Genomic DNA, 25268 nt, shown 5'->3' with positions numbered 1-25268 from the left:
CCAAAAAGAGCCTCCGGGCACCGCTCTGGCCTGCTGCAGCCTCGAGGCCATGGGTCTGCCTCCCCCTGGGCCCCTTCAGACCTCCTGGCGAAAAGTAGACCAAAAATAAAAGGCAAAGATGGCTGCCAGGGGTGCCTCCCGGCCTGCCCCCACGTCACCTCTTCGCACTCCTCCGCCTCCTGTGCTGCCGCCACCGCCGCTGCCGGGGCCGGGGCCGCTGCCGGAGCCGCTGCCGGGGCCGGGCTCCGCTTGGCCCCCGCCTTGGGCTCCGTCCGCCCCGGTGCCCTGGCCTCAGTCTTCCTGTCGGCAGCGGGCTCGCCCCGGCCCGCCGCCCTGCGCTCGGGGCTGGGCCGCTGCTTCAGCTCCTTGGGCCGTGGCGGCTCCAGCTTGGCCTCCGCCCTGGCCACCGGCTTCTCCTCCCGCTCCTGCGGCGGGGCAGGGGTCCCCCCCCGGGGCTCCGGGGAGGGCGGCTCAGGCTCCGGCAGCGGCTCCTCCTCATAGTCCGCGGCGGGGGAGACCGGGGAGGTCCGGACGGCGTAGCTGTGGTAGCCCTTGAAGAGCTCGACGTCGGGCTCGCGCGCCATCCTCTGCAGCGGCCCGATCTCCATCTGCTCGGCCGGGTGCCCCCAGCCCCTTGAGGCCGGCCGGCCCTCGCCCTCGGGGGGCGCGGGGCTCCCGCCGCCCGGCCGGCCGCCCGCCTCGGCCCAGCTGCCCGGACGGAGGGCGCCGTCGTGGCGGGGGGCCGCCTTGGCCCGCTTGGCCTCGGGAGGGGTGGCGGCGGGGCTGGGGGCCGGGCTGGCGCGGCGGCGGGCCTCGTCCTGCTCGTGGAGCTGGGGGCTCTCGGGGGGCGTGGGGGGCGGCGGGGCGCCCTCGGGCCTCGGCGCCTCTTCCTCCATGTTGACGGCGTGCTCGGCGTTCTCCACGATCTCCTGCAGCAGCTTCCGCTTCTGGTACTCGGGGCCTGCGGAGAGAGGGGTTGGGTGTGAGGAGCTGCCCCGGGGGGCCGGAGGGACAGCAGGCCGCTCCAGCTCCGCGCCACCATCGCGCCTTTGGCAGCTGTGCCCCCAGCCACGACGCGTTTGGGGATGACCGCGAGGGGGTCCGGGCTGGAGGCTGGGACAGGAGGTGCTCCCAAACCAGAAGCTGCTTCCAGGAGGGATTTCCTCCAGGAGCAGCCGGAGGCTCTGAGCCCCACCACGTGCTGGCTGGCTGGCTGGGAAGAGCCGAAAGAGCAGGCAGGGAGCTCCAGATGAGGGTAAAGAACCAGGGAAAATCTGCAGCTCAGCTTTCTGCGGTCACACAGATAGGTTATCCTGGGGCTAAAGAGAATCCAGCTCCCATCCAAGTTTGGGGGTTTTTTTTAATGGCTGGGAAGCTTTTCCATGTGGCTAGCGTGGTAACTTCACAACTGATACAGGGGATGCCCAGTCTCCTTGGGAAGAGTAGGTATTCCCAAATTACCTACCTGTCATCCCTCCTGATGAGAAAAACACGTTTCTCATGCACCGAGCAGGGCTGACAGTTTCACAGCCCTCCTTTCTGCACTGAGCCCCCCAACAGCAGCAAAATTACCTGGCAGCGTCACACAAGGTGACTAGGGGCTTCAGCTTTCATTCTGGCCTCATCTCCCACGCCGACTTGTCAGGTCTTAGCAACATTGCTCTCACTTCAATTATTCACCTATCATTAAATCTTTACTTCTTGTTAACCCTAGGCCGTGTCTGCAAAGCAAACTGCAGCCCAGCTACAGTCTGGGGAAGTCAGCCAGAGCCTGACACCAAAGATATCCAGCGTGCTGGGTGGCTGGCTGAGCAAAATCCACCACTGAACAACTGGGAATATCTTTTGGAAAAATAACCCTGCACAGTGCTCTGCATGCTGGGACCTGCGCTGGGACAGGGGTCCCTGCACATCACCACAATGCTCATAGCAAGTGAGAACAAGAAAAGTGCGCTCCTTATGGGCAGCACAAGGTCGCAAAGCAGCTTGTTTGAAAGCAAAGCACCTGCTTTTGAAAGTGGCTTTGGCCTCATTCTGCTGCATCCAAGCAATGCTGAGGGGTGCAGATGTACAGGGCTTGCTCTATGCTCCTGAATGGCACGGACTCTGGAGCCATGCCATCCCTGGCTGCCTCGCAGTTCCTCCCCTCATCTCCTCCACTCCAAAGACTGATACAGACTTGAGCCTGGTTGGGAAATTGGGATTGGTGCTCCCTTCCCTCTAATAAATCAGTGGTGTGATTTGCACGCTGCTACCTCCTGCCCACGCAGGCAATGCCTCCGTTTGGAGTGGGCAGTGGGGAGTAAAAGGGCACTGATTTTAGCTGCTCTGCCCTGCCTGCACGCTCCTGTCAATCAGCAGGCGACCCATTCAGGGCCATTTATTTCTGGCTGCAAGTGGATTATTTGGAAGCCGTTTCAACAGTTGTTCAGACTCCTCAAAATAGGCTGCCTGCAGCTCCAGGCTCCTTGCTCTCTCCTGCTGCTTTCTCCTCCTGAATAATTCACACCAAAAAAAATCCCAACTGCCTGGAGGGCACTGCACAGCTCCAGTCCTCCTCACCTTCCCATCTTCACCTCCCAGCGTGACATTTCAGCAAGGGAGGGCTTTGGCTTACCTACCTCTCCTCTAAGCTACTCAGGTTGATATCCTAAAGGAAACCCAGGGCTCAATACTTATTAGAGATATGGGGCTTGCTGAGTAGGATTGCCCTGTGCCAGACGTAGCACGGTCTATCTGCCAGGATAGCAGGGGGAAACGCAGCTGCCGAACACTGCCAGGCTCTCCTGGCTGTGTGACCAGCAGCTCCGAGTCCTAGCGAAATCCAAGGGTGGACTTTTGTCTGTTTGTTCTTTGATGGTGCAGCTGTGCAAGAAGAGACATTTCCCCTTGTTGTACACTTAGGGAATTTAGAGGTTTAAAAGAATCATAGAAATAAAAAGTGCATCAGCAGCTTACAAGGCCATTGAGAGAGGCCAGGACTCAAGCAAAGCCCTACATAAAAGCGGTGAGAGGATTCAGCTCCTGAGGAGCCAGTAGTGGAGGCCAGGCTGCTTCAGGCATTTTGCAGGGACTGTTTCAATTGTCTCATTCAATTGCCATGGGTGGAAAAAATAATCTAGCTAGATGTCAAAAACCTCCCATCAGGAATTCCAGTTTCCTTTGCCTCTGTGCTATAAATACCCCAGTGTGCAAAGGGTGAATGTGGAGCTGTGAGTGGCAGCTGGGGGGCTTATGTCAGGATCAAGTGATGTTTAGCTATTGTTAAATGAAGTGCCACACGCTGGCTCACACCCATGCCTGGGTGCTGTGGTGTTTCCCCACTCAAAGCCAGCTCTGATGGGCCTCGCTGGGTGGTGGGGAGGAACAGGCAGCCCTCCAGCATGGCATTTCCCCAGCTAGTAGGTGCAGGGCAAGGTGGGAGTACAGGGAATTTAGGCAGATCTGTCAGCATGACTCCCCGGCCAAGCGCCGGGTGTGAGCCATACCCATTTCCCAGTGTGTGCCCTGTGCCAGGGTGTAGTACCGGAGACCCAAAGGCACTGAAAGCAGAGCAGGAGCAGGTGGCAGGTTTTGCTGAGCACAAGTCATCCTTTGGCTTCTACCCCCAGTTTTGCCGCTCTGATGGTCCCTTGTGATCCTGCCTTAGCAGCCACAGGGCACTTGTTCTAGGTAACAAAGCTGGTAATAAGAAAGACAGGATAAAAATGTAGGCACTGAAATCCTTGTTTTCTGCTCTGTTACTACCTTCCCTCTCTTGAAAGGAAAGCTTTCCAGGAAGAACATATCTCCAGCTAACTCAGTCTAGGGAAAGGTAATGGCATTCACAATGCTGCTTCTAATATTACACTTCTGATCTACTAATCCTCAGTGCTTGGTCTCACAGAAGGAACCTCCCAAGTGTTTTCCCAGCCAAATAATCAGCAGTGATGCTAACAAATAAATAGGGAGTCAGGGAAGTAGTATTTTGCATTAGCAACTTTCTTATAGGATATTACAGCCTCTAAGTAACCAAGTCTGACTGTACCCTGGTGCAGTGTGGGGCCCCACAAGATATGGGCTTGTGAGTCAATGTGCAAAGCTGTTCCAAGAAAAAGCCATGAGGAATATATCTACAGGAGTGCTCCAAATAAACTTGAGCTCGCTGCCTGCCCTGCCTGGCACTGGGAGGGCTTCGGCACATGGAGAAACATGAGGAGAAGTTGAGGGACTGTGGGTTATTCCTCCAGGTTATGGTAACATATTCCAGCAGGTAGAACAGTGGTGTAAGGAGGACAGCAAATCATCAAGAGCAGGGGGCTAGCTGAACTCGTGCGAAAGAGGATTTAGGATAGACAGGAGGGCAACTTGTAGAGTTATAAAGCAGGTGAAGCATTTGAACAGATTCCCCAAGGAAACTGCAAAATCCCTCTTAGAAATTGCCTATGGTCCTACCTGGCTGATAGAAGTCCGGGGAGAGCTCCCTGGCCATCATTCTGGCTATGCCCGATTCGTTGTTAGCTGCCTGAGCTGCCTGCTCTGACCCTTCAGCCTTGGCTTTGGCATGAGCCGTCCTGCGGAGAGAAGAGGGGAGAGAAGAGGGGACTACAGTGAGCACCATCTGAGCCAAGATTCTCCCAGCGTGAGCAGCGGACCCTGTCCAGCAACAAAATCAAATCAGCCCATCTGGCATAACAGCACTCAGCATTTGCCCACCTGACCCCCAGCCCCCACACTTGAGGAGAAAAGACCAGATTTTCAACAAGTGTGTGGCACAGCTGCTTAAGGCTAAGGTGTGAAAGTTGCATGTAGTCACACAAGGGAACAGGGCAGGTGTATTTGCAAACGTGAGCATGTTCATATGTTGCAGCGAGGCGTCAGGTGCTGCAAAACGGGCTTGCTGCCATGCTGCGAAGTACTGAAAACCTAGCTCAGAGGAATGCCTAAAGCATCACCACAGGCATCTCTGGAGCATAAGGGGACAATAACGTGATGGCTGAACACCACTGTGCTGTCACCAGCCCTGAGCTGCTGCACCTCGCCAGAGGCAGCGTGCCCCTGCCCAGCACACCAGACACGTTTTACCCCAAATGTCTTTCCAGCAAACAACGCACATTGTCCAAGGGGCTTCTTTACTCACCGCAGCCTGGGGGGCCGCTCTCTTTTCCGGTGCTAGGAAAGGCAGAGCTATTGCCTCCCTCTCAGCTCGGCTCCCCGAGTCCTCTCCGCTCCTTCACAGCACATTGCCTCCTTGCTCCAAAGGGCTATAGGGCTATCAGTTATTTCGCTGGCCGGCTGTCATATTCCTCGCATGCCTCATCCTCGGGGCCCTGTGATCTTTACGCTAAAAGAAGGGCTGGCTTTACAGCCCAGCTGCTCGTGGTCTGGGAAGGAGCTGACTTCAAACAGCAAAATTGCACCTTAAAATAAGGGAGGGTGAAGCATAGTATATTCAGCTGCTTTGTTCCACCTGGGGCTTACAGAGAACTGCTTTCCTCATGCTCTCACTATCATGTTTGCCGAGGCTCCCTGTATGTCCCTTGCTGCATGTGATGGAGCATACGCTGGCTGCGCATGCAAAATGACATATTTGTGTGTGGACAGTTAGATAAGCAGTTAGCAGCCCTCAAACACCAATTCACTACGAATTACAGCCTTTAATTGGCCCTAGGGTGTTTGATGAGCCCTTTTCAGACTCAGGTTGGTATCTGGTCATGTTTTAGGACAAAAAATGAGGAAACATGCTGTTCTTATCCCTGCAGCAAAAAATGTTCCAGAGGAATTTTTGGACTTCAGTCATGAAATCAGGATTAATTCTTTCCCATTAAACTGAGATGCAGTACGCAGACAAGACTAGCTTTAGTCTGAATACTCGACAGGTGCAATGAAAAGGTGATAGAAATGCTGTTCAGAGATCCTTAGAAGGTAGGAGATATATATATACACATACGTACACACACACCATTTTGAGTAGCTGCGGGGAAAGAGCTAAACGTAGGGCATTAATCCCAACTGATACAGCCAACAGTGTGACTTGACGGGGAGCCGAAAATGCTGTTCAGGACCCTGCGATAGAGAAGAGGGTGCAGAGCTGCTGTGGCTCAGCCTGTCTCTCCCTGGGATGGCATCCTGCTCTGCTGGAGCCATGATTCACCTCCCTGCCCACACTCACACATTATCTCCCCGCTTTCTCTGCAGGCTGAGCTGCCTAGGATTGCTGTCATTCTTGGTCTTCTTATCCAAAATTATTACAACTCCTGAAAAAACCTAGAAACAAGACACGATGAGGCAGAAAACAGCAATTTTAAGCTGCTGCTCACAAGCAGGAGGTCTGAGGCAGCTCTGAACAGAGAAAGCACCTCCTTTTTTGGTAGCATATAATCAGCGTGATTAATTCCACTATAATCTGGCAGGGGCCAAGGGGGATGTTTCTGTGCTCTCCATGCCTGGGGGATCAGAGCGCACTGGGCGCGGGGCACACAGCCTGCCCGGCGCCAGTCCCGGGAAGAAGCTTGCAAAGTGAGGATCCAGCTCTTCACCTCAGCAGGACGTGCTCCGACCCCTGGCTTTGTCCTACTGCTCTCAGAGTATGGGATTCACCATACAGAGATAAAATCCTTCCTTTCAGCCGCTCACTGAGCCAAGCAGAGGCTATCCCGGCCACTTTCCAGCCAGATAATCAGCCAGCTGGCCCCAGCTGGGGCAGCAGCAGGCAGTTCTTGGGAAGCGGACGGATGCTTTCCTAAAGATGATTTCCAAAAAAGTCTGGAAGTGGACTGGATGAAGGGTCTGCTCCCTCCACTAGCAAGGACAGAGCCAGACTCATGCCGATGTTTCACCAAATGGGTGCAGATGGCTCCCGCATGCTCAACTCTCCCCCAGCATCTGGGGCAAATGCAAGGGAACAGCCTGGGGGTGGTGGAGGTGACAAGGCAGCTCCCAGTTACGCTCTTCTCCCGCTGGAGATTACCTTTCCTCCAGAGAAGCTGCTGGATGCTATCTGGCTGCTGTGTGGGGCTTGAGTACTGCAATTCCTGCGGGTAAAGAGATGGTGAGGCCAGGAAGACCCCAACCTGGGTTGCAGAGGCTGCTGCAAGGATGCTGTGGGTGGTGGGGAGCTGAGCTGGCTGGGCTGAGCCATCGCTGTGAGCCACCGTGGCCCCAAGGCTACCAAGGCTCTACAGCAAGCCCTCCTGGGCACAGAGGGGTGTGAGGCCAGGGAGGCCATGGGACAGCTTCCGAGCTCCACACATAGAGATGTGACAGCAAGCTGAGTGGCACGACTTTGGGATCCCCCCCTGCCCCGGGGATGTGAGCTGCATGGCAGCTCTGCCCGGCTGCCTCGCTCTGCGGGACACTCCCAACCTCTGCTCCTGTCCCCCTGCTTGCAAAGTCGTCCAGAGTGTTTGATTTGGGGGACTAAGATCAAAACAGCTGCAGCTTCAAAGCTGGCAGCTCCGGCACACCACGTTGGCCCTGCCGGCGTCCCGGGGAGGCCGTGGCACAAGGCAGAGCACTGCTCTCCCCCAGCCGCCAGCCTGGCCCCGGCAGGGATGCTGATGCCCTGCACTGGGTCCCTCCGTTGCTGAGATCATTTATTACAGCTGCAACGAGGTGATAAACATCTAGCTTACGGAGACACAGCATGGTGTTTTAAGTAAATCTCCCCCGGCTGTGCTGCGCATCCCTGCGGCACGAAGGGAAGGCACTGCTGCTTGCAGCCCTCCAAAAAGCCACGCTGAGGGTTTAGTAACACAGTGACAAAGCACAGCCTGGAGGAAAGGGCCCAGCCATAACAATAACATCTAACTTGCCTGGAGTATTTCTGAATTTATTATTTGTCCACATGGCTGGCAGTGCCTGGGAGCTCAACGCAGAGAAAAACTTGGCCCCAACTGCAAAGCAGTAGACAAATCCCGGCTGCCTTGGGAGAGCCCAGCACACACAATCCACAGCACAAAAGCCTCTCCCAGCCCATAACCCAGGGTCTGCCGGGCACAGTAGTTAAAAAAAAAAACAAAGCTCAGGCAGGTTTGAGGGAAGCAGGAAGGTGATCTTCAAACCTTAGACATGAAACTTAATATAAGAGGAAAAACTTCTTCCAAGGTTAAGATCTCCTCAAAAAACAGAAACAGCTTTTGCAAAAAGGAAAATGCTGGCCTTTTATTATATGCATATAAATTTGATACTTTTCACGCAGTGCTTGAATCAGGGCCACACTTTTTTATTTACTGCTGGTTGTGCTGTCAGCTCCCAGTGCCTCTGCAGAAAGCAGCCCATGCAAAAACCATCAGAGGAGAAAGTCTGGAGATGGAGGGGGTCAGGGTGAAACTGAAACAGAGTCCCATGGATTTTATAGCACCCAGCAGCAGAATTCAAAAGCCCCTTTTCAAGGCAGTGCTGGAAAATGAGCCACGAACATCAAACACGACCAACTGGGGGCAATAAACACAGAGAGGGGACTTTACAAACCAACGCTGGTGCTCCGTGTCCGAAGCGAGACACTACCGTCCGGGATGAGCGCTTCCCAGTTTCACCCTGAGCCATCTCCCCAGGCAGCGCTGTTAAAAATAGCTCCAGCGAATTCTTTGCAAGGAGGAGCAGCAGCCCTGTGCCGAGCCGAGGGGAGGTATGTGGGCAATGCCTGCAGCCCCCATCCCAGCCTCGCCGGCTGGGTCACGGCGGCTGCTCCAGGGCTCCCCCGGACAGGGAAGCTTCCCACCCCAGCTGGACGGGTGGGAGAGGGAGGGTTAAATGCATCTGCTGTTTTATTTGCTCCTCTGGCATGGCTCTAATACTCTAATAGTTTTTTGTACTAGCGCAGGACAGAGCACCACTCCTGTCCTTCCTGGCCGTCTCCCAGAAACACTGCCTGAATCATTCCTCTGACGGCTACTAAAATCCCCTGTGGATACACGAGCCACAGCTGAGCACCGTGCTAACAGGTGAGACCCAAAGCCAAGCCAGCATGCCCATCTCTTTGGACAGTTTATGCAGTTTTGCACATCCACATTGGATTAGACTGTAAATGAGATTGGAATTAGCAGAGAATACTGCAAATACCAGACGGGGCTGGGGCGCCTGCAGGTGCAGCGATGACCTTGGGGCTAGAAATAGAGGAAGAGCTTAGCTCTCTGCCCAAGCTATTGCACATTTGCTTATTAAGGGAAAGACAGACCTGTCCAGCACCGTCCTTCCTTCTCTGGGGTCTCCCTCCTCCCACTGATTCAGCAAACCCTGACCAAGGACCAGCTGAACACCTTTTTCTTGCCATTCTTGATGTCATGAGCTGCCAAAAAGGCCATTAAGCAAATATAATTCATCAGTCAGCTCTAGTAAGGGGGACTTCTGCTGAACTCCTCTCTCCTGGAAACTGGCTTTTCCACCCCCAGGCAAATCCCTGCTCCAGCATCCAGCAGAAATCATTCGGCCTTCTGAAGAAACTGAAGTTACAGTTTGTCTTGGCAGGAATGTTTGCAGCACTCAGAAGGGATAGAGGGAAAGCTGCAGAAATGCTTTTGCTGATGACAACATGGTCCCTTCTGGATTCGCATTGCGAAGGGCAAGACACACAGACCTGACCAACACAGACCTGTGTCGGCGGTTGGACTAGATAACCTTTAAAGGTCCCTTCCAACCCAAACCATTCTATGATTCTATGACCTGACCTGACCAGACACTTTCTGGCTTCTCCGTTTTCCATGCTGTCTTTGGACTTGTGTCACCTCTACAGTTGGAGCATCCCTTTCTTCCTGCTCAGTCCCAATCCATCTCCTTTGTGCCTCTCCCTCTGCCTCCATGTGCATACAGATACCAGCAAATCTCTGCTACTCTCATTTGCCTGTAACCAGCCCATGGGACTGAATATCCCTTTTCAGTCCATTTCTCATGCCACTTTCCCAGCCCACAGTCAAAGCCATCTGTGTGTCCCACTCCATGGGCGTCCTGTCCTGAGAGCCAGCTGTACTTTTCGCCCTCCTTTTGCTCTTTTTGCTCTGTCATTCATATGCACGTACCCACTCAATTTAGACTTTGACATCCCTGGGGTGCATGAGTCTTTGCTGGTTTCTATTATGGACTCTACACCTGCAAGGTGTGATCTAAATTGTGAATTAAGTATACATCAACACAAACTGCCTCCTAAAGGAAACACCTCCATATCACTGTAAAAGAAATCCTAATGAGAAGCCATCCTGACCTTGCAGAGCAGCTCTGCCCTCCAGCCTCCCTTCCCTTGCAGCCAGCTCATGAGATGTCCCAGGCTTTTCACTCATGGTACCAGCACTTACACAGAAGTGGTGGCACTCTGTACATGCCCAGGCTACTTAGCTGGATAAATCAGACCTTTTCTCCTTCCTTCCACAGAAAGGGCATGAACAGACCATTCAGCCAGGAGAAAAGCATCCTTTTCTGTGCCGTGCTTCAGGAGCACAGGCCTGGCAGAGCTCCCTGCCACCTAATGAGCTCAGCAAGCATTAGCCTTTATGATTACTTGGTGAATTTTTAAAATACCGAAATGTTATCCTCAGCTCTAAATAGCTCAGAGCCACTTGCATCTTTCACCAAGGGATACTTCCACTTGGAACAGTTAAAGTGATATTAATCTTACAGCAGACATATCTGCAGCTGTCTTCAATAAGATGACAACCTACGCACCCCAGCCCTGCGTACGGGAGATTTGCTCAATTAATCTCCGCTACCGTGACTGCCCCACAAGCCGAGTGGGACCGGGTGGGCAGCTAGCCGTCAGGGCTCGGTCGTGGCAGCCCGCATGGGAGCCCACGGGCTGCAACAAGCCGGCAGGACTGGCATAGACCACAGCTGCTGTTTCCCCTGCAGCCTTTGGATGCCAGCCGGCAGCTGCCCGGAGCCGGCTCTAAATGGAGCAGTGCAAGCCAGAGCCTGCCGGCTCAAAGGACTGCCGGCCACCGGTATGGCAGCACGGCCACGGGGCCACTGCATTGGCCCCAGACGGGCTGGACAGGCAGCTGCCTGCCCTGCTGGAGCCCATCCTGCCAGCACAGCCAGGCTGGGAGCAGCTCATGAGAGCATCCACAGAGATAGCTTTGGGGAAAAAAAGGGGAGATTTCCAGCTGTCAGCTGGACTCCCTCCTCCTCCCCCTGGTTTTCAGGTCTGCTCTTCTCTGTGCTGCCCTGAGTGCAGATCAAGAGGAGCTCAGAGGGTCAAGTCTCCCAGAGCAGCACAGCCTTGGGACTATGTACAAACGCCACTGATTTGTTCCAACTTCCACCACACCGTTACCAAAGGGGCTCAGCTAATGCTCTGGGGACCCTTATTTAATTACCTACCACTGCAAGATCAAGGCAGAGGGGTTATCCCACTAGTAAGTGCAGCAAAACATCTTTACAGCACATATGCAATCAGGGTCTGCCAGCCTTTCGTCCCCCATGTGCTCCTGCCTCCCTGCCTATACCTGCACTGAGCGGGCAGGGGCTGCTGCCTGCCCTGCCCGGAAGAATGAATTCCCACTTCCAAGAAAACACCAGGGCTGCAGCAGTCATTTGTTTCGAGGGAGCACAGCCTGACTCAGGAGCAACTGCCCAGCCCCAAGCTTTGCCAAACGGACAGCATCCACAAGCTGAGTGTGTTTTACCCAATTGCCAGCTCTGCCAGCGCTAAAATGGGTCAGAAAGCGTGTGTTTTCTCTCCAAGATTGTTGGGTTTTTTTCAGTGAAAAGTTTTAGCAACTTCTAACTCGAATGTTTTTCGGATTTCAGCAATCCAAACCAAAAGCGTGAGGAACTGCAGTATCTGTTTTGTGGGGTTTTTTTCCCCAGTCAAAAAATAAAAACAGGAATTTTTTTTTTTTTTTTTTGGAAATGAAAGCAGGCAGATTTCTTAAAACATTGCATTTGGTCAGAAGCCCAATTATTCATTAAATTTAAGGCAGAAGCCTTTTTCTCCCAACCCTCTACATCTCTTGAGTTGACATTCACAGATCTGAGGTCCAGGAGAAACAAGAGGGAGCAGAGAGCTGCAAGGGCTGCCAGCCCACTGCCTGGGCTGCAGCACCCACGTCCTCTGCACCTGCACCCAAGGCTGCTTAGGGCACCCAGGTGGATGGGACACAGGTCCCTCCTGGCACTCACTGAAGGCTCAGCAGGCCTCACAGGAGCAAAATGACAAAAACTTGGGCTCAGAAAGCCAAAGAGCTCTGGCTCGGCACCAGGCTAAGCTGAAAAAACCGCACCTCCTCCAGGAGGAAGGAGGGTTTCTGTATCTCAAGCTTTGTATTTAAATTGGACATTTTACTTAAATATTTTTTCTTTTTCAAGATAAGCCTATTTCACATTCCACTGAACTGACGATAACCTCTGAGCAAAGCCTGGCTGAATCAGATGATTTTGAAGCCCGGCTCCCTGCTGGCTGATTTCAAGCATTTGGATGGGAGTCAAAGCCTTCCTGCTCCACGCGGCAGCAGATCAATTGAACAAGAAGCTACCATTTTCCACAGTCGTTTTTGCAGATTAAAGTCACACTTCATTTTTCCCTTTCTGTGTTTGTAAGCTGTTGAGATAAGGATTTCCCACAAGGTCAGAATGAACAGCCCATTAATTCCACTTTCCCTGCCTGACCGGCTATCTGATTCATACCCATCCCTGGGGCTGATGTTCTGCCATCCTGCCTCTGCTCCTCTTGAGGGGACCCCTGCAAGCCACAGCCCCGCTTGCTTTGACCCCAAAGACCCGGCAAGCCCTGGAGAAAGCAGTTTGCTGCCCAACAGATGCTTTCTCCTTGGAGCTACAGAAAGTGCATGCTCCCTCTTACCCTAATAGGGCATGAAAATGCCTAAGGAAATTCACGCGAGGCTGGTGGAAAACAGATAAAGCCGTGCGCACCCTCCTCTAGAGTCAAAACGCATCAGCATAACAAGCACGGTGGGGCCAAAAATGTGTCAGTGCTGGAGCCACAGCCAGCCTGGGCTGGAGATGAGGCCAGTCTGGGAAAGGGATGAAAAAAGGGGTGAAGACATCACGCCATCACTCATTTCACTGCACCAAACCCCTCCAGCCCGCAAAGCCCTGCACACGGTGGGGACACATCATGGGGGTCCTGCAGCTGGGGCAGGTGCCTGATCCTGGCACTGGACCCTAACCCTGGGGCTCGCTGTCCCCATGGCCATGCGGGGTCAGGAACGGAGAGGGTCTCACCCGAACCCTGCAGCCTGCTCCCTGCCCGGCTCCAGCGGCCAGGACAGCAAGGGTAAGCTAGAAGGAGGGGTGAGCCCAAGGGCCTTTTGGGGTCGGAAGAGGGTCAAGCAGCAATTTGAAACAGGCAATACCTCTACAGAGCTGGAGACTGGTGCTCTGGGGCAGCAAAACCACAAAAACCCAGCCCAACCAAGCCCAAACCAGCCCTGCTCAGTCCCGATCACGAGGCTGTAAAGACAAAGCCCTGGCTCTGGGACAGGAGCTGGGTGTCCCCATCTCCAACACGCGAGTGACACGAAGTGCCTGAGCTCCCAATCCAGGGCATAGGGAGGCTCGTGTGGAAGTGTTGCTCCTAACCAAACCATGCGCAGTGACAACACAACACCATGGCACAAGGCAGCCAGGGGCATTCTTGCTCCAAGAGCTTTGAGAGAAACCCAAGCTGAAGTGGTCCTGGCCATGGTGGCACAGGTCAGGCAGGTTTCCCTTCGTCATCCCCACGGATGGTTATCCTGGACACTGACCTTGGTTTGTGCTAAGCCATGTGGAGGAGGTCACGCCTGCTCAGGAGCTGCAAGGGGAAAAGGTCTTTATTCAGCTGGTTGCATGGGAAGGAGTGAGCACTGCTGGCACTAGTGCTGTAGAGAAAGTGGGAGAGTCCCAGCCCCGGGCTTCAGTTGGTGCAGAAATACATGCCAGCGACTGGGTTTCTATTAACCAAGAGTGAATAAAACAAGATTATCCTCTTTATAAACACAGTGAGGTCTGTGAGAAATGTCTTTGCTGGGAGAGCAGGACCGAGGAGCGTCCCCTCACCGCTGTGTCCTGGCACCCAGCTATGGCAGGAGCCGCACGGCTGCCCTCGTTTCTCCCTGCCTACATGCACGCTGGCTCTCTCCAAGCTCTGCTTGTGGAAGCACCGAGATGCTTATACGCACTACGGTGCGGCTACACCTTGCTCGGCATGAGCAGCCCCCTGCACCCCACAGGGAATCGGGGAGGGGGGGGATTTTAATGAAACCAGGGTAGTCCTGTCTCCCCCTCCGCCTGCACCCACCTATGTTTTAAGGCCCCTGAGAGGTCAGGCTGCAGCACCTTTGGTGTCTGATCGTACAGCTGCAGAAATGCTGCTCCCAACCCCTGTGTCTCTCCCCAGCAGCTCCCGCTCAGAGGCAAATCACAGCCAATAAACCACCCAGGGCAAGCTCTGCCCATCTCCTGCCTGCTGCTGCCTCCTCGTTACACACCCATCCATCACACGGAGGTGTGCAGTCCTGGAGCACAGAGATCGTGAAGCTGGGACAGCAGAGGACGATCAGCTGCTCTCCCGAGGGGGAAGCCCACCTGGCAGGGACTGCCTTGAACCACCGCTGCTGCCCGCTCTTGTGGGTTGGCCATGAGCATCCCGCCCTCCGGTCTCAGACCTAAAGGTCTGCGACCACCCACACCTCTGGCTTTTTAAAAGCCCGAGGAAGCAGAAGGCAAAGGATATTTTAAAAAATCCTAAAACTCTTTCAGAGCAAACTCCCAAGTCCGAGCACGGGGGTCCAACAGACCTGAAAATCCCAGGCGTGAGCTGGGATTTTCAGGAAAATCCCCGGCCCGATCTGGCCTCAGGGAAGCTGAGCTGCACCACCAGCCCCAGGATGGCCGAGGCCACCACGGCCACCGGACCAGCCCAGCTCTGCCCTGAACACACACCATGGCTCACCAAAGAGGCGCATCGGGAAGACATCGCTTTGGTTGCCCACCTTCCCCACCAGCAGCATAAACCCCCCAGCGCGCTGGGGACGAGGGCAGGAGCTCGGCGGGGCAGAGCCGTGCCAAATAAAGCACCTTATCGGTGGAAGCGCGCGGCCGAGCTCCAGCGGCGTGGGCTGCCACGGGCCTCGGCTCTCAGCTGTCGTGCTTGGGCAGCGCTGATAAATCCCTGCTCTGCCTGCCCTTATTTAGTCAGGAGGCTCTGCTGACTCCAGCGATTTCAGGACGTCATTTGCACCACACACCCGCGTTCCCCGAAGAGACGCTCGCTGCCGCCTGGCCACGCAGGCTGGAATCGCTGAGCGCAGGGAGACGGCGGCAGCGCTGCCGGGAATGCGGCCGGGCAGGGGAGGTTAGAAAGCGATACGGGAGCCATCAAGCACTCTTGTTATTTGAAGGGAGAGCTAAGACGTGCTCCGAAGACATGGGTACGGACGGGAAAACAACTTAAGCTTCAAAACCAGGCAGCAGCTCAGACTATGAATGATGCCCATGTGTTGCTGCTGGGGAAGCCGCACTGATGCGATTTCTGATGCCAAGCGCTCACCGCAGTTCTACAGTGCTCAGTGTCATGAGTAAACCCTACATTAACAGGAATTCAAGCCTAACATTTCAGAATGTAGTTTAGAAATTCTTACAGGTATCTAGCCAAGCAGCTGTATTGCAGGACCTCTATAGATATTACATTACAACCAAAAATAAATTAAAAATTTATTCATTTTTAGTTGTACTCTCCAGGCATAAAAAACTCCAGCTGCACAGGGGCTTCAGGGCCAGCATCTGAAGACAAACAGGTGAAGCACAGCAGAAATTACTGCCCCTTGTCCCTTGCTTTCCTATTGATCCAGTGACATCTGGCAGATATATCTGAGGTTTTGCTAACAGGACATATGCCTGTCAAACGATCTCGGAGTGTGGCCAGACCTGTGCCTTGCAGAACACACGGCCAAGTCCCTCCATTGATTTTGGTCCAAGTTACTGCGAAGCACAACCCCGTGCAGAGGCAGACCACGACAGTTGTTGCAGTGGGATGGAGGTGGGATTTGCAGTATTTATGCTCATTTTGTCCCCCAGAAGCACCAGTGAGAAAGAAATCCCCTGTATGAGCTGCCCGGCTACTGAATGCACAACTTTCAAAAAATCAAAGGTTCCCCCTGCAACCAGTCTTGCACTTCCTCTTGCTTTTTATTTTATTTTAATCTATTCTGAAGAGATGAAAGCTGACCACTTCCACGCTCCTTCTCCCTGCTTTCAGTAAGACCATCCTCCCCATGTGACAGGCAAGCACATTTTGCACAGTGCTCCCCAAGCACCCAGGGGTGCAGAGCACCCTGTTTGGCACCAAACCACATGCCCAGAAAACTCCAGGGCAGCTGTTACACACCTCAGACTGGCTTTTAACTGGCTCGCTCATGGCTTGGTGGTGGCTGTCCCCTCCTCGCTGGGGCTGGTGGGGGACAGACCTGCTGGTTGGTCCTCGAGCCGTCTTGTCTACTTAAGCACTGGGGAGATGATGTCCCAGCTGCAATCCCAGGACCTCACTGCCTTTCCCACCCACCCCAATATTTTTTCAAAGAAGCCCCCAGATGGGACAGACGGTGGGAAAGGGGGAGGCTGGAGGGACATGGTAGGTGCCTTCACCTGAAACCACGAGAACAGCCACATTCCAGCTCTGACAGGAATCCCTTGGGATCACAGCAAGGCAAGTCCCAGGGCACCAGCAGTCCAGGGCATGGCTAACAGACATCATATGGTGCACGTTAAACCCCATGTCCACCTGTGGTTACCCTTGGGCAGGAGTAAAGCCATCTCCACTGGCCGCTGCAGAGCCTGTGCTTCAGGACGACTTCTCCTGAGTGACGCAGTCTGGGTGAGGATTCACCATACTTTAACTTCCATCAGCTCCAACCTATTAGCTGATCCCCAGCGCTGTCAGTAGACGTGCCCGGGGTTTCTGCCCGACGTCTGAGCAGCACTGAGGGGCTTTGCCTGGGGTGAGGGGGCAGCTGGCGGAGCAGAGATGGGCTGTTCAGGACAGCGTGGCCCCATGCCAAATGATTTTCACTAAAATAATGAAAAAAGAATTAAAAAAAAAAAAAAATCGCCCTTCCCTCAGCTGGCGGTGAGGTGATGCCAGCTCTGTCCTGAGCCTCTTGCACAACAGGGAAAGCAGCTGGATTGCCGACCCAGGAGGATTCAGGGGGGAGCCAAGGAGGCCAGGGCAGTGCTGCTTGGGCAAGACAGGCAGCGGGGCAGGCAATAGCTGGCACTGCCCCTGGCGCTGGCTGGAATGCCCAAACCAAGCAGGCAGGTGGGGCAGGAGCTGCAAAGCAGCCTGGTGCCTCGGACACCCTCAGAGCAGAGTGTGGATCGAGGAAGGTTTGCTGACAGCAGCTGACCATCATCCCCCTGACCATCACTGCTCTCCCACGCGTCTCCGCAGGGCAGATCGCAGGCAGGGCGCCCATCAGTGCTGCCGGTAGCCGCCTGCCTGCGCACCGCCAGAGCTCAGGCACGTGCCTGGGATTCCTGTGGTGCAACTGGCCGAGGCAGCTTCCAGGCGTGGGCTTGTTTTCCTCAGGATTTCCATCCCTAAAGAGCCTTTTATGGTGCAAAGGAGTGAAATCTGGTCCTCCTGACACTTCAACCCCAGACAACAGAAGGCTGAATGTTACAGTAGGTTAGCTCTGCAAGGGGCTCCCCTGAGCGCCAGAAGCAAATGAAACTCAAACGTCCATATACAACAGCACAGGTATGTGGAGGTAGTTGGGCATCTGTGCAGCCCGGCTGCTGTGTCCTGCTAATTAGTTCCTAGCAATAATCTTACATATAGATACGTCACATCTTCCCCCAAAAAAGGATTCATGTAGCCTCAAATACATTTCTTTGGTAAGGTATACACTGCCATCCAAGGAGAAATATAAATGCTCCATCTAGGAAAGTCCACCTCGCAATTATGAGCTTGGGCAGTGCTAATGATAGTATAGCCCTTTTGTAAACCTTAATAATTGATTTTCACAATCTGTCTGCAATTACTCTCTGTCCTGGGTGTGGAAACTGAGGCAAGGTTCAAGGCCAAAGAAAAAGTCGGTGGGAGAGCTGGCATTTAACCTAAGGACCCTCTTGAGACAAAATTATCTATATTTACTCTTGACCCCAAAGCTGAGCTGAAAAGAGGAGGGAGGAGAGCAGCAGTCAGATTTTCAAAAGGCAGCAGGTAGAGAGAGTGGCTCTGCCCAGAGCAACATACGCCAGGAATAAACACTGATGGAAGTGGTGAATTACAGTTTACAAGGCGGAGGAGCCTGAATTCTCCTTCTTGCAGCAGGTCCAGCTCAACTGCATGCAGTGCCGCAGGCATGGGATCAGGGGCATCACACTGCTGGGGAAAGCGGCGTTCTCTTCCCCTGCCACAACAGCCGCACTATCGCAGGGTCTGCTAGGGGAGGACTCCCTGGAGGAAAGCGGCTTTAATGTCTTATTTCCTCCAGCTCCAAGGTTTCCTTAATAGGAAATTATTCCCCAGCTGTGCTGGGGAGGGATGCAGTCCCCCGTCAGGGCAGCAGGCGCATTCCAGCCCCTGATGGAAAACACTGCAGAGCCGCTTTTGATCCAAAGTGTAAATAGTGTATAATAAAAAGAGGCTTGTGTAAACCAGCTGAGCTCTTGGGGAGCAGCTTTTGCAGCTCCAGCCTCCTTATTTACGGGCGCTTAGCACTGCGGCCACACACTTCTCCTGGGCACAGCAAAGCTGGTGTCGGGCTGAGCCTGCCCTGCCGGCAAGCCCCATGCTGCCCCAGCCTGTTATTTTTATCCTAGCTGGCCCTGAATGGCATTTCACTTGCAATCCTGCCGGTTTCTCTCTACTGGTCTCTGAGGCAACTGGGTTTTGCTAAAAAACCAATCATGTTCCCCGCAAAACGCTGGAGTAGAAATGGCTGCTGGGAGAGTAAAGCTGGGATTTCTCGGAGGGGACGGATGGGGTTTGGGAACAGGCGCTGTCCCCACTGCTGTTATTTCCCATTTCTGCTTGACAATGGAGTAACTGATAATTAAACAGCACTAAACAGGAGCAAGGGAGGACGGCCCAGAGTTGCAGCCACTGCCCAGCAGCTGAGCAAAGCCCGCGTGGGGCGAGGTTTTGATGGAAAGTCAAGGTGAAACCTCGAGGTCCGTCACAACCACGTTTTCCTGAGGAAGAGAGGAGGAGCAAAGGCTCTGCCCCTGCCTGACAATCTCTGGTGTCTGCCAGGCTGGCTCCGAGACTGGCAGGAATGCTGTGGGAGGAGGAACGTGCTGCCGGCGCAGCTCGGACACAGGCAGGGATGCGAGCAGGGGAAGGAGGTTTTCTCCTGCCCTTCCCAGGCAGGCACTAGAGCCGCTCTTTCCTCTCCTCCCTCCTCCATCCCAGGAGGGATGACGGAGCAATTAGCACTTTCCCACTAATTTCTAACACAGCTAATTCTGAGCAGAGCCTACCTGTCTGGTCCCAACATACCGGGCAGTGTAGCAGCAACATGGTGCCCAGCGGTGCCTGCATGTCTGTCAGTGCAAGGGACACCGGCGCAAGAGACTGCCACGTGCTCGCAGCAGCCCCTCACGCGCCCCTGCGGCACGCGTCCCCAGGCACGCTGCCACTCACCCGCTGCCGGCTGCCGCAGCCCTCTTCCCACCCCTGGGGTCTGGCCAGGACAAACTGGGGCGACAAAAGGGGTCAAACCTCTCTGCTTCCTCCTTTCCCAGCATCCTAAAGCATCGCGGGCTGTGGGATGGGGCTGTGTGCTGTGGGATCAGGCTCAGCCATCCAGCATGGACACAGTCATCTTGCCCTGGCTCTGGCTGCCGCCCGCCTCGTGGCAGAAACACTCATGCAAAACCTGGCCGAGGGCAGCTGGGTCCTGGGGGGCAGACGGGGCTCCCCAAGGCAGCCCCCTCCTCTGTTTGTTACCCACCATAGGTCCTGCCTACCAGTCCGCAGCATCCCAGCACAGCAGTGCTTGTCCCGCAGAGCCCATTACACTCAGCCGCTAAAATTAAGTGACGACCCTAATGCATGCCATAGACTCCCCACAGAGCCACTCCAGGGGCTCTGGGGCTGAGCCACGCTCTGCTGCAGACCCAATTTTTCTGGGACATGTCCCGCTGCCCGCTCATGAGCCTGTTGGATTTACCATAGCCAAACCCCACTATTTCTCATCCTGCCCCATCAACGACACCTCTGGCAGATTGACACATGACCAGGGTGCTCCCCATCCCACCAGTTCCTTGTCCCCGTCCCGCTGAGTGCCGGGGCCAGTGCCAGTTCCTGCTGGCCAGCAGCTCCCCCTGGACCAGGGCTGCAAGGGGACAGGAGAGGGAGTGAGAGGCAGGACAGGTCCTGAACACTCCCGGGCTGCCACAAGGCCCCTCGGCCCCACTCCACCAGAATTAAATAGAAATTGCAGGGAGCCACATTGGACCCCACTGCCAGCCATGCAGCATGGCTCCAGAGGGACACGTAGGATGGGGACCACGACCACCGTGGGGACCTGCGCATTGGAGCCCCAAGCACCTACCTGGACGCCGCAATCTCCGACTTCTGCCGGGCGATGGCTGCAGCCCTCTGAGCCCCCTCCACGCTCCTGTCCACCTTCTGCCGGATCTTGGCGCTCTTGAGGGGTATCACACGCTTCTTCATGCCCTTGACGAGGACGTTGTGGCGGTACTTGCCCTCCTCCTTCTTGCCGTCGGGCAGCGTGGTGCAGCCGTAGCCGTGCCGCAGGTTGTCCAGCCACTCGCCCTCATACTTCAGCCCGCTGGAGCGCTCGCTGACGCCGAAGCCGGCGCGCTTGTCGTTCTTCCACTCGCCCATGTAGGTCTCCGTGGTGGTGGCGTCGATGTCGGACTCGAAGGGGGGGTACTCCTCGCCTTCGGCGCCCTCGCCCAGGCTGACGGTGGAGGTGGCGTCGCTGGCGGCCGAGCTGATCCCGCTCTCGCTCTTGAGGAAGCTGACGCGGCTCTTCTGGCTGGCCAGGGACGACTTGGACTCAGACTTCTTCAGCTTCCCCAGCAAGGAGCCCCTGCGGAAGAGCCCCCCCTTCTTCGGCTTGCCGGCCTCCGCCTCCGCGTAGAGGCTGAGGGCAAAGCCCCCGCGGGTGATGGTGGGCGAGAGGGGCAGGCTTTCGGGGTTGGCGGCGGGGGAGTCCTGCTGGGGCAGGGTGCCGTTGCTGTGCTCGCTCCGCAGGGAGGAGAGGGAGGTGCGCAGCGGGGAGCGGACCACGGAGGCCATGCCGTAGGGCACGCTCTGCCGCACGCCGTAGCCGTGCCGCATGCCGTTGGTGAACTGGCCCTGATACGTGCCTGCGGGAGAGATAGAGGGATGGGGTGAAAAGGTAGCTCGCTCCTGGGTGGGCCAGCAAAGGAAGGTGGGCTGCAGGGTAGCGCTGCCCTAGAGCGGACGTACCCACCTTCCCTTGGAGAGGAGCCCCAACTCTGCTAATGCTCACCCACGTGCAAAAGCAGCAGTCCCCAGGGAGCGGAGGGCAGAGGACGCAAGCCCGAGAGCCGCTGCTGGCAGGTGACAGCTCACTGGAGAGGGGCTGGGATGCCAGGGGACGCTGGTGCAAACCCAAAGCCACTTAACGGACAGAGTCTGGATTTGCATCCAGAGCAGGCAGTGGGAGGCAGCCCCGTGGGGCTGGAGTTTGGGCTGTGCCAAGAGGGTGGCAGCAGCCCCAGCAGACACGCGAGCTGCGGTGGCACAGCTCTTCTTGGCTCCGTGACAGTCCCTTTCAGCCTGTTCTGCAGTTTGTCACTTGCGGGCTGCCCGGACCAGCTCTAGACCCCCGAGTCAGGCACCTGGCCGTAGGACGGGCTGCCCCGGTACCTGCAGCAGCATCTGCTTGGCCCTGACATACAGCTTCTCTGTGTTCCCAAGACCAAGGCTTGTGCCACACTGTGCAAAGCAAGAGATGGGTGAAAAAGGAAGAAGGGTGAAGCACCTCTGTGCAGAGTTCCTCCAGCTCTGCCCCAAAAACCACTGCTCTACCATGCTCCTCCAAACCCAGCTTAAGAGGGCACATGGTGTCATATGATGGGGGGACACAGAGAGGATTGTGCTTGCCCTGGCAGGGCTGCACCCGGGGTACAAGACCCTGCTAAGAGCCAGCACGACCTGGGCAGAGACACCTTGAAGGACTGGGAAAAGCACACTGCTCCTCTCCAGGTCTGCACATTTGCAGGCTCCAGCTGAGTGAACTGGAGACCACCGCTCTGATTTTTCTCACCAGGATGCCAAGAGACTTAAATTAGCAGCATCAAAGCCCCCTGCAAGAAGAGCTCCTAGGAAGGGCAGGAGGGCTGGCAGGGCAGCCTTTGCCTACAGCACCCACACTCACATTCCAGCACAGCAGGCTGCGAGGGTCAGCGCATCCCTGCTGAGCCCTGTGGAATGGGACAGGATGGGATGGGATGAGCTCCCCAGCCCGGCTCTCCTCAGTCTGTAGATGTGGTTGCCTCAGAAACCAGCAAACCACCCAAAACAAAAGCAGCATTCAGCTCTGCTCCTGGCATTACAGGACCTGGAATGGGCCACCTCGCCCCAGATCAGCACCCTGCAGGGCAGAGGCTGCCAGCAGCCCCCCATCGCGGGGCACGGCTAGAGGGTGCTGGGGAAGCACAAACACCCTTGGAAAGGCCACCCCACTCCTTCACTCTCCCAGGCGTTGCTTCATGCAAGCGAAGGGTCAGCTGTCCTGGGGGCATTTTCACGGGCATCTGTCCTAAACGTGGTTTTCATTAAGCAGTGACCTACCAGGAGGCACCAAATTTGGGGAGAGCAAGCACTCCCAGGGTCCCGGGGAGACTCAGCAGGGCCAGGCTAAGACAGAAGGGGGTGACCTATCTTCAAGGCATTCATCTCCCCCCTCGGACGCTGTTACTGAGACCAGGGATGACCCTGCTCCCCGGGGAGCAAATCCAGTTCCTTCTTTGGTGATTGTGGGAGTGCATATTTTACAGTCTCCCAGGCCACTTCTGCAGCATAATCTCTCCTCCCAAGCTTCAGGTTTCGTTGAAATCCTCTTTGGACCTGCCTGCGGGGTGTTAACTTACAGCGCTGGGGGCCAGGAAAGACAAGAAGTGCCCGAGCGGGCAGCAGCTGCTGCCCCGGGGTGAGCCGCCCCCCGCCAGCTCCTGCCCACCCTGCGGCACACAGGACTTCGGGCTCCCTGCAACAGTTGGCCTCCCCTACTAAAAAAAGTAAGGGTTCAGGTAGTACAGAGCATCTGCGGGCTGTGGCCAGGCATGGGGAGCAGCCTGCCAGAGCAAGGGGCCGTTGCCCAGTTTCTTGGCAGAGCCTGAAGCTCTGTTAGGAAAAATAAGATGGGTTAGGGGTCTGGGCGTGAGCTGGGAGCCAAGGACCGTTGTTGGAGATGTCCAGATATCTGGGTGTGTTCCTCACTGTGCTCCCAAGTCCCTCTCTGTAAAATGGTGACGAGTCTTCCTAGCACAAAATGAAGTTATGGAGACCCCGTAGTGCCCCCACATCCCTCCCCACTGAGAGCCAGCGAGGTCGGTGCTCCATCGTCACCGGCCCAGCCAGCGAGCAGGGCTGACACACGATCGGGGTGACACTGGAGACCTCCTCCTAGGACAGGGCAACCTCGCACATAACAGGCTGCAGCCGATAGAGCCGCCATGTTAACCCCCTGGAAGAGGAACTCTGGAAACGTCTCGCAGGTTTAGGGGGCTTAGCTGCTTCTCGGGGGCCAGGTCAGAGCAGCCGCTGTCCTCCAGCAAGTCCCCATCCCCCTCTATCCCCCCGGGCAGCACCAGGCCACCTGGATGGGAAAAGCCACGCGGCACAGCGGATCTTCAGGGAGCAGAGACCGGGGTGCCACATCCTGGGGACACACATGCCTACCCTCAACACGAGGTTTCACACCAGCTCTTCAGGCGAGTCCCAGCTGCCCAATTTCAGCCTGCATGGCGCAAGCAACGTCATCCCTCTGGCACGTGGTGTGACCAAACCTGCCAACCCCACCCGGCTTAACGGAGGGCACCCACACACCACGCTGACCGCGGCTGCTCGACCGAGGCAGGGGTGAGCAGGCAGTGCCGCGTCCCCGTCATGCTGCAATTCAGTCCTGGGCTGAGGCTTCATGCCAGGGCAGAGCCATAAACCACCCCTGGAGCAGAGCCAGGGGCTGCTGAGAGCAGCTGGAGGCACCGGCGGCCGTGCGTCGGGCCACGCAAGGCTTGAGCGGAGCCAAGCCCTGGCTCACCAACACGTCCCAATGCAGCCGGTTCCAGAGAGAATGGGGCTGTGCAAAGCCTCTCTGCACCGCACGCGGTCAGCAGGGCTGCACGTCCCCGAGCCACTGCTACTCCCTGAATATCAAAGCAGCCTGGGCAAGGGGGGACAGGCAGCACACAAAGCCGCCAGCCAGGCAGCCATGCACTCACATGCATCTGAAGTTCTGTAAAAAATAATTTACAAAGCAGTGGATGTGGAAAAAAAATTAAAAAAAAAATCTCTATTTAGGATGAAAATGGGACGGAGCCCCGCTTCCCTGCCTTCCCAGCCCTGCCTGATTTACCAGGACGGTGGGACAGAGCCACCTAACCCCATCAGGGTGCAATTACTGGGGGCAGGACCCCAATAATCCTTTATTGCCTGCATTTTTTCTTGTCGTAATGACAAAAACCACTGGTTTCTCTGCGCCCCCCAGGTACGTGGTTCACCACCTCAGCCCGTCCCTGACCAAAGCAGGGGGGTAGCCCTGCCTGGGTATCTTCATAGGACGGGAAGAATTAAATTGTGGGATTGATGAAAACAGTATCCCTGCAGCCTTCACCTCCAAACACACCGACAGGGTGGTAGCACCCTCCGTTTCGCCCTGGCAGCAGGACAGGACGGTGCCTGGCCGCATCAAAGGCAAAAGCTTCAGCTCCCGGTGCACACCCAGCCTGGCAACGAGAACTTGCTGTCAGCAGTGTCACATCTCCCCTTCCCAGCCTGCCTCGAAGCTCTAGTATAATTAGCGATGAATGTAAATAATACAACCAACCAGGTAAATAATGCAAACAACTCAAATCGTATCACTGCCCTATGATCCTCTGCTGTTACCCAAATACTGTGATGACAGACGTGTTAGAAGAACTCAGTGTAAAAGGCCAGGGACTTTCAATCAATGCACAGCACCATGTGCAAGACAGGCAAGCGAAAACCTAGTGCTTGTTTTTGGTGCCAACAGTACTATCTGATGGGTTCTATTGGAAAAGAAAGGCAGAAAAAAAAACCCAGAGAGGGGTAAAAAAATTCACAGCATTAATTCATCGGTCAAATTCAGCCATGAAGGAGCTTTGCTACAGAG

At 55.5% G+C, this 25268-nt stretch overlaps 1 protein-coding gene across 1 annotated transcript in view; it reads right to left on the bottom strand.

Moving 5' to 3' along the window:
* Positions 1-25268, bottom strand: part of JPH2 (junctophilin 2) — a 34129-nt gene that overhangs the window by 4607 nt on the left and 4254 nt on the right. Inside the window, exons 2-4 of the mRNA XM_075018660.1 lie at positions 20469-21252; positions 4435-4553; positions 159-961 (exon numbers count right to left, since the gene is read on the bottom strand). Coding sequence (XP_074874761.1) covers positions 159-961; positions 4435-4553; positions 20469-21252 — 1706 coding nt within the window. The remainder of the gene's footprint in view (positions 1-158; positions 962-4434; positions 4554-20468; positions 21253-25268) is intronic.

The sequence above is a fragment of the Buteo buteo genome, chromosome 2, assembly GCF_964188355.1.
Source record: "Buteo buteo chromosome 2, bButBut1.hap1.1, whole genome shotgun sequence".
NCBI lineage: Eukaryota > Metazoa > Chordata > Aves > Accipitriformes > Accipitridae > Buteo > Buteo buteo.
The sequence above is the reverse complement of the archived record's forward strand: the minus strand, read 5'-3'. Positions and strand labels throughout refer to the sequence as shown.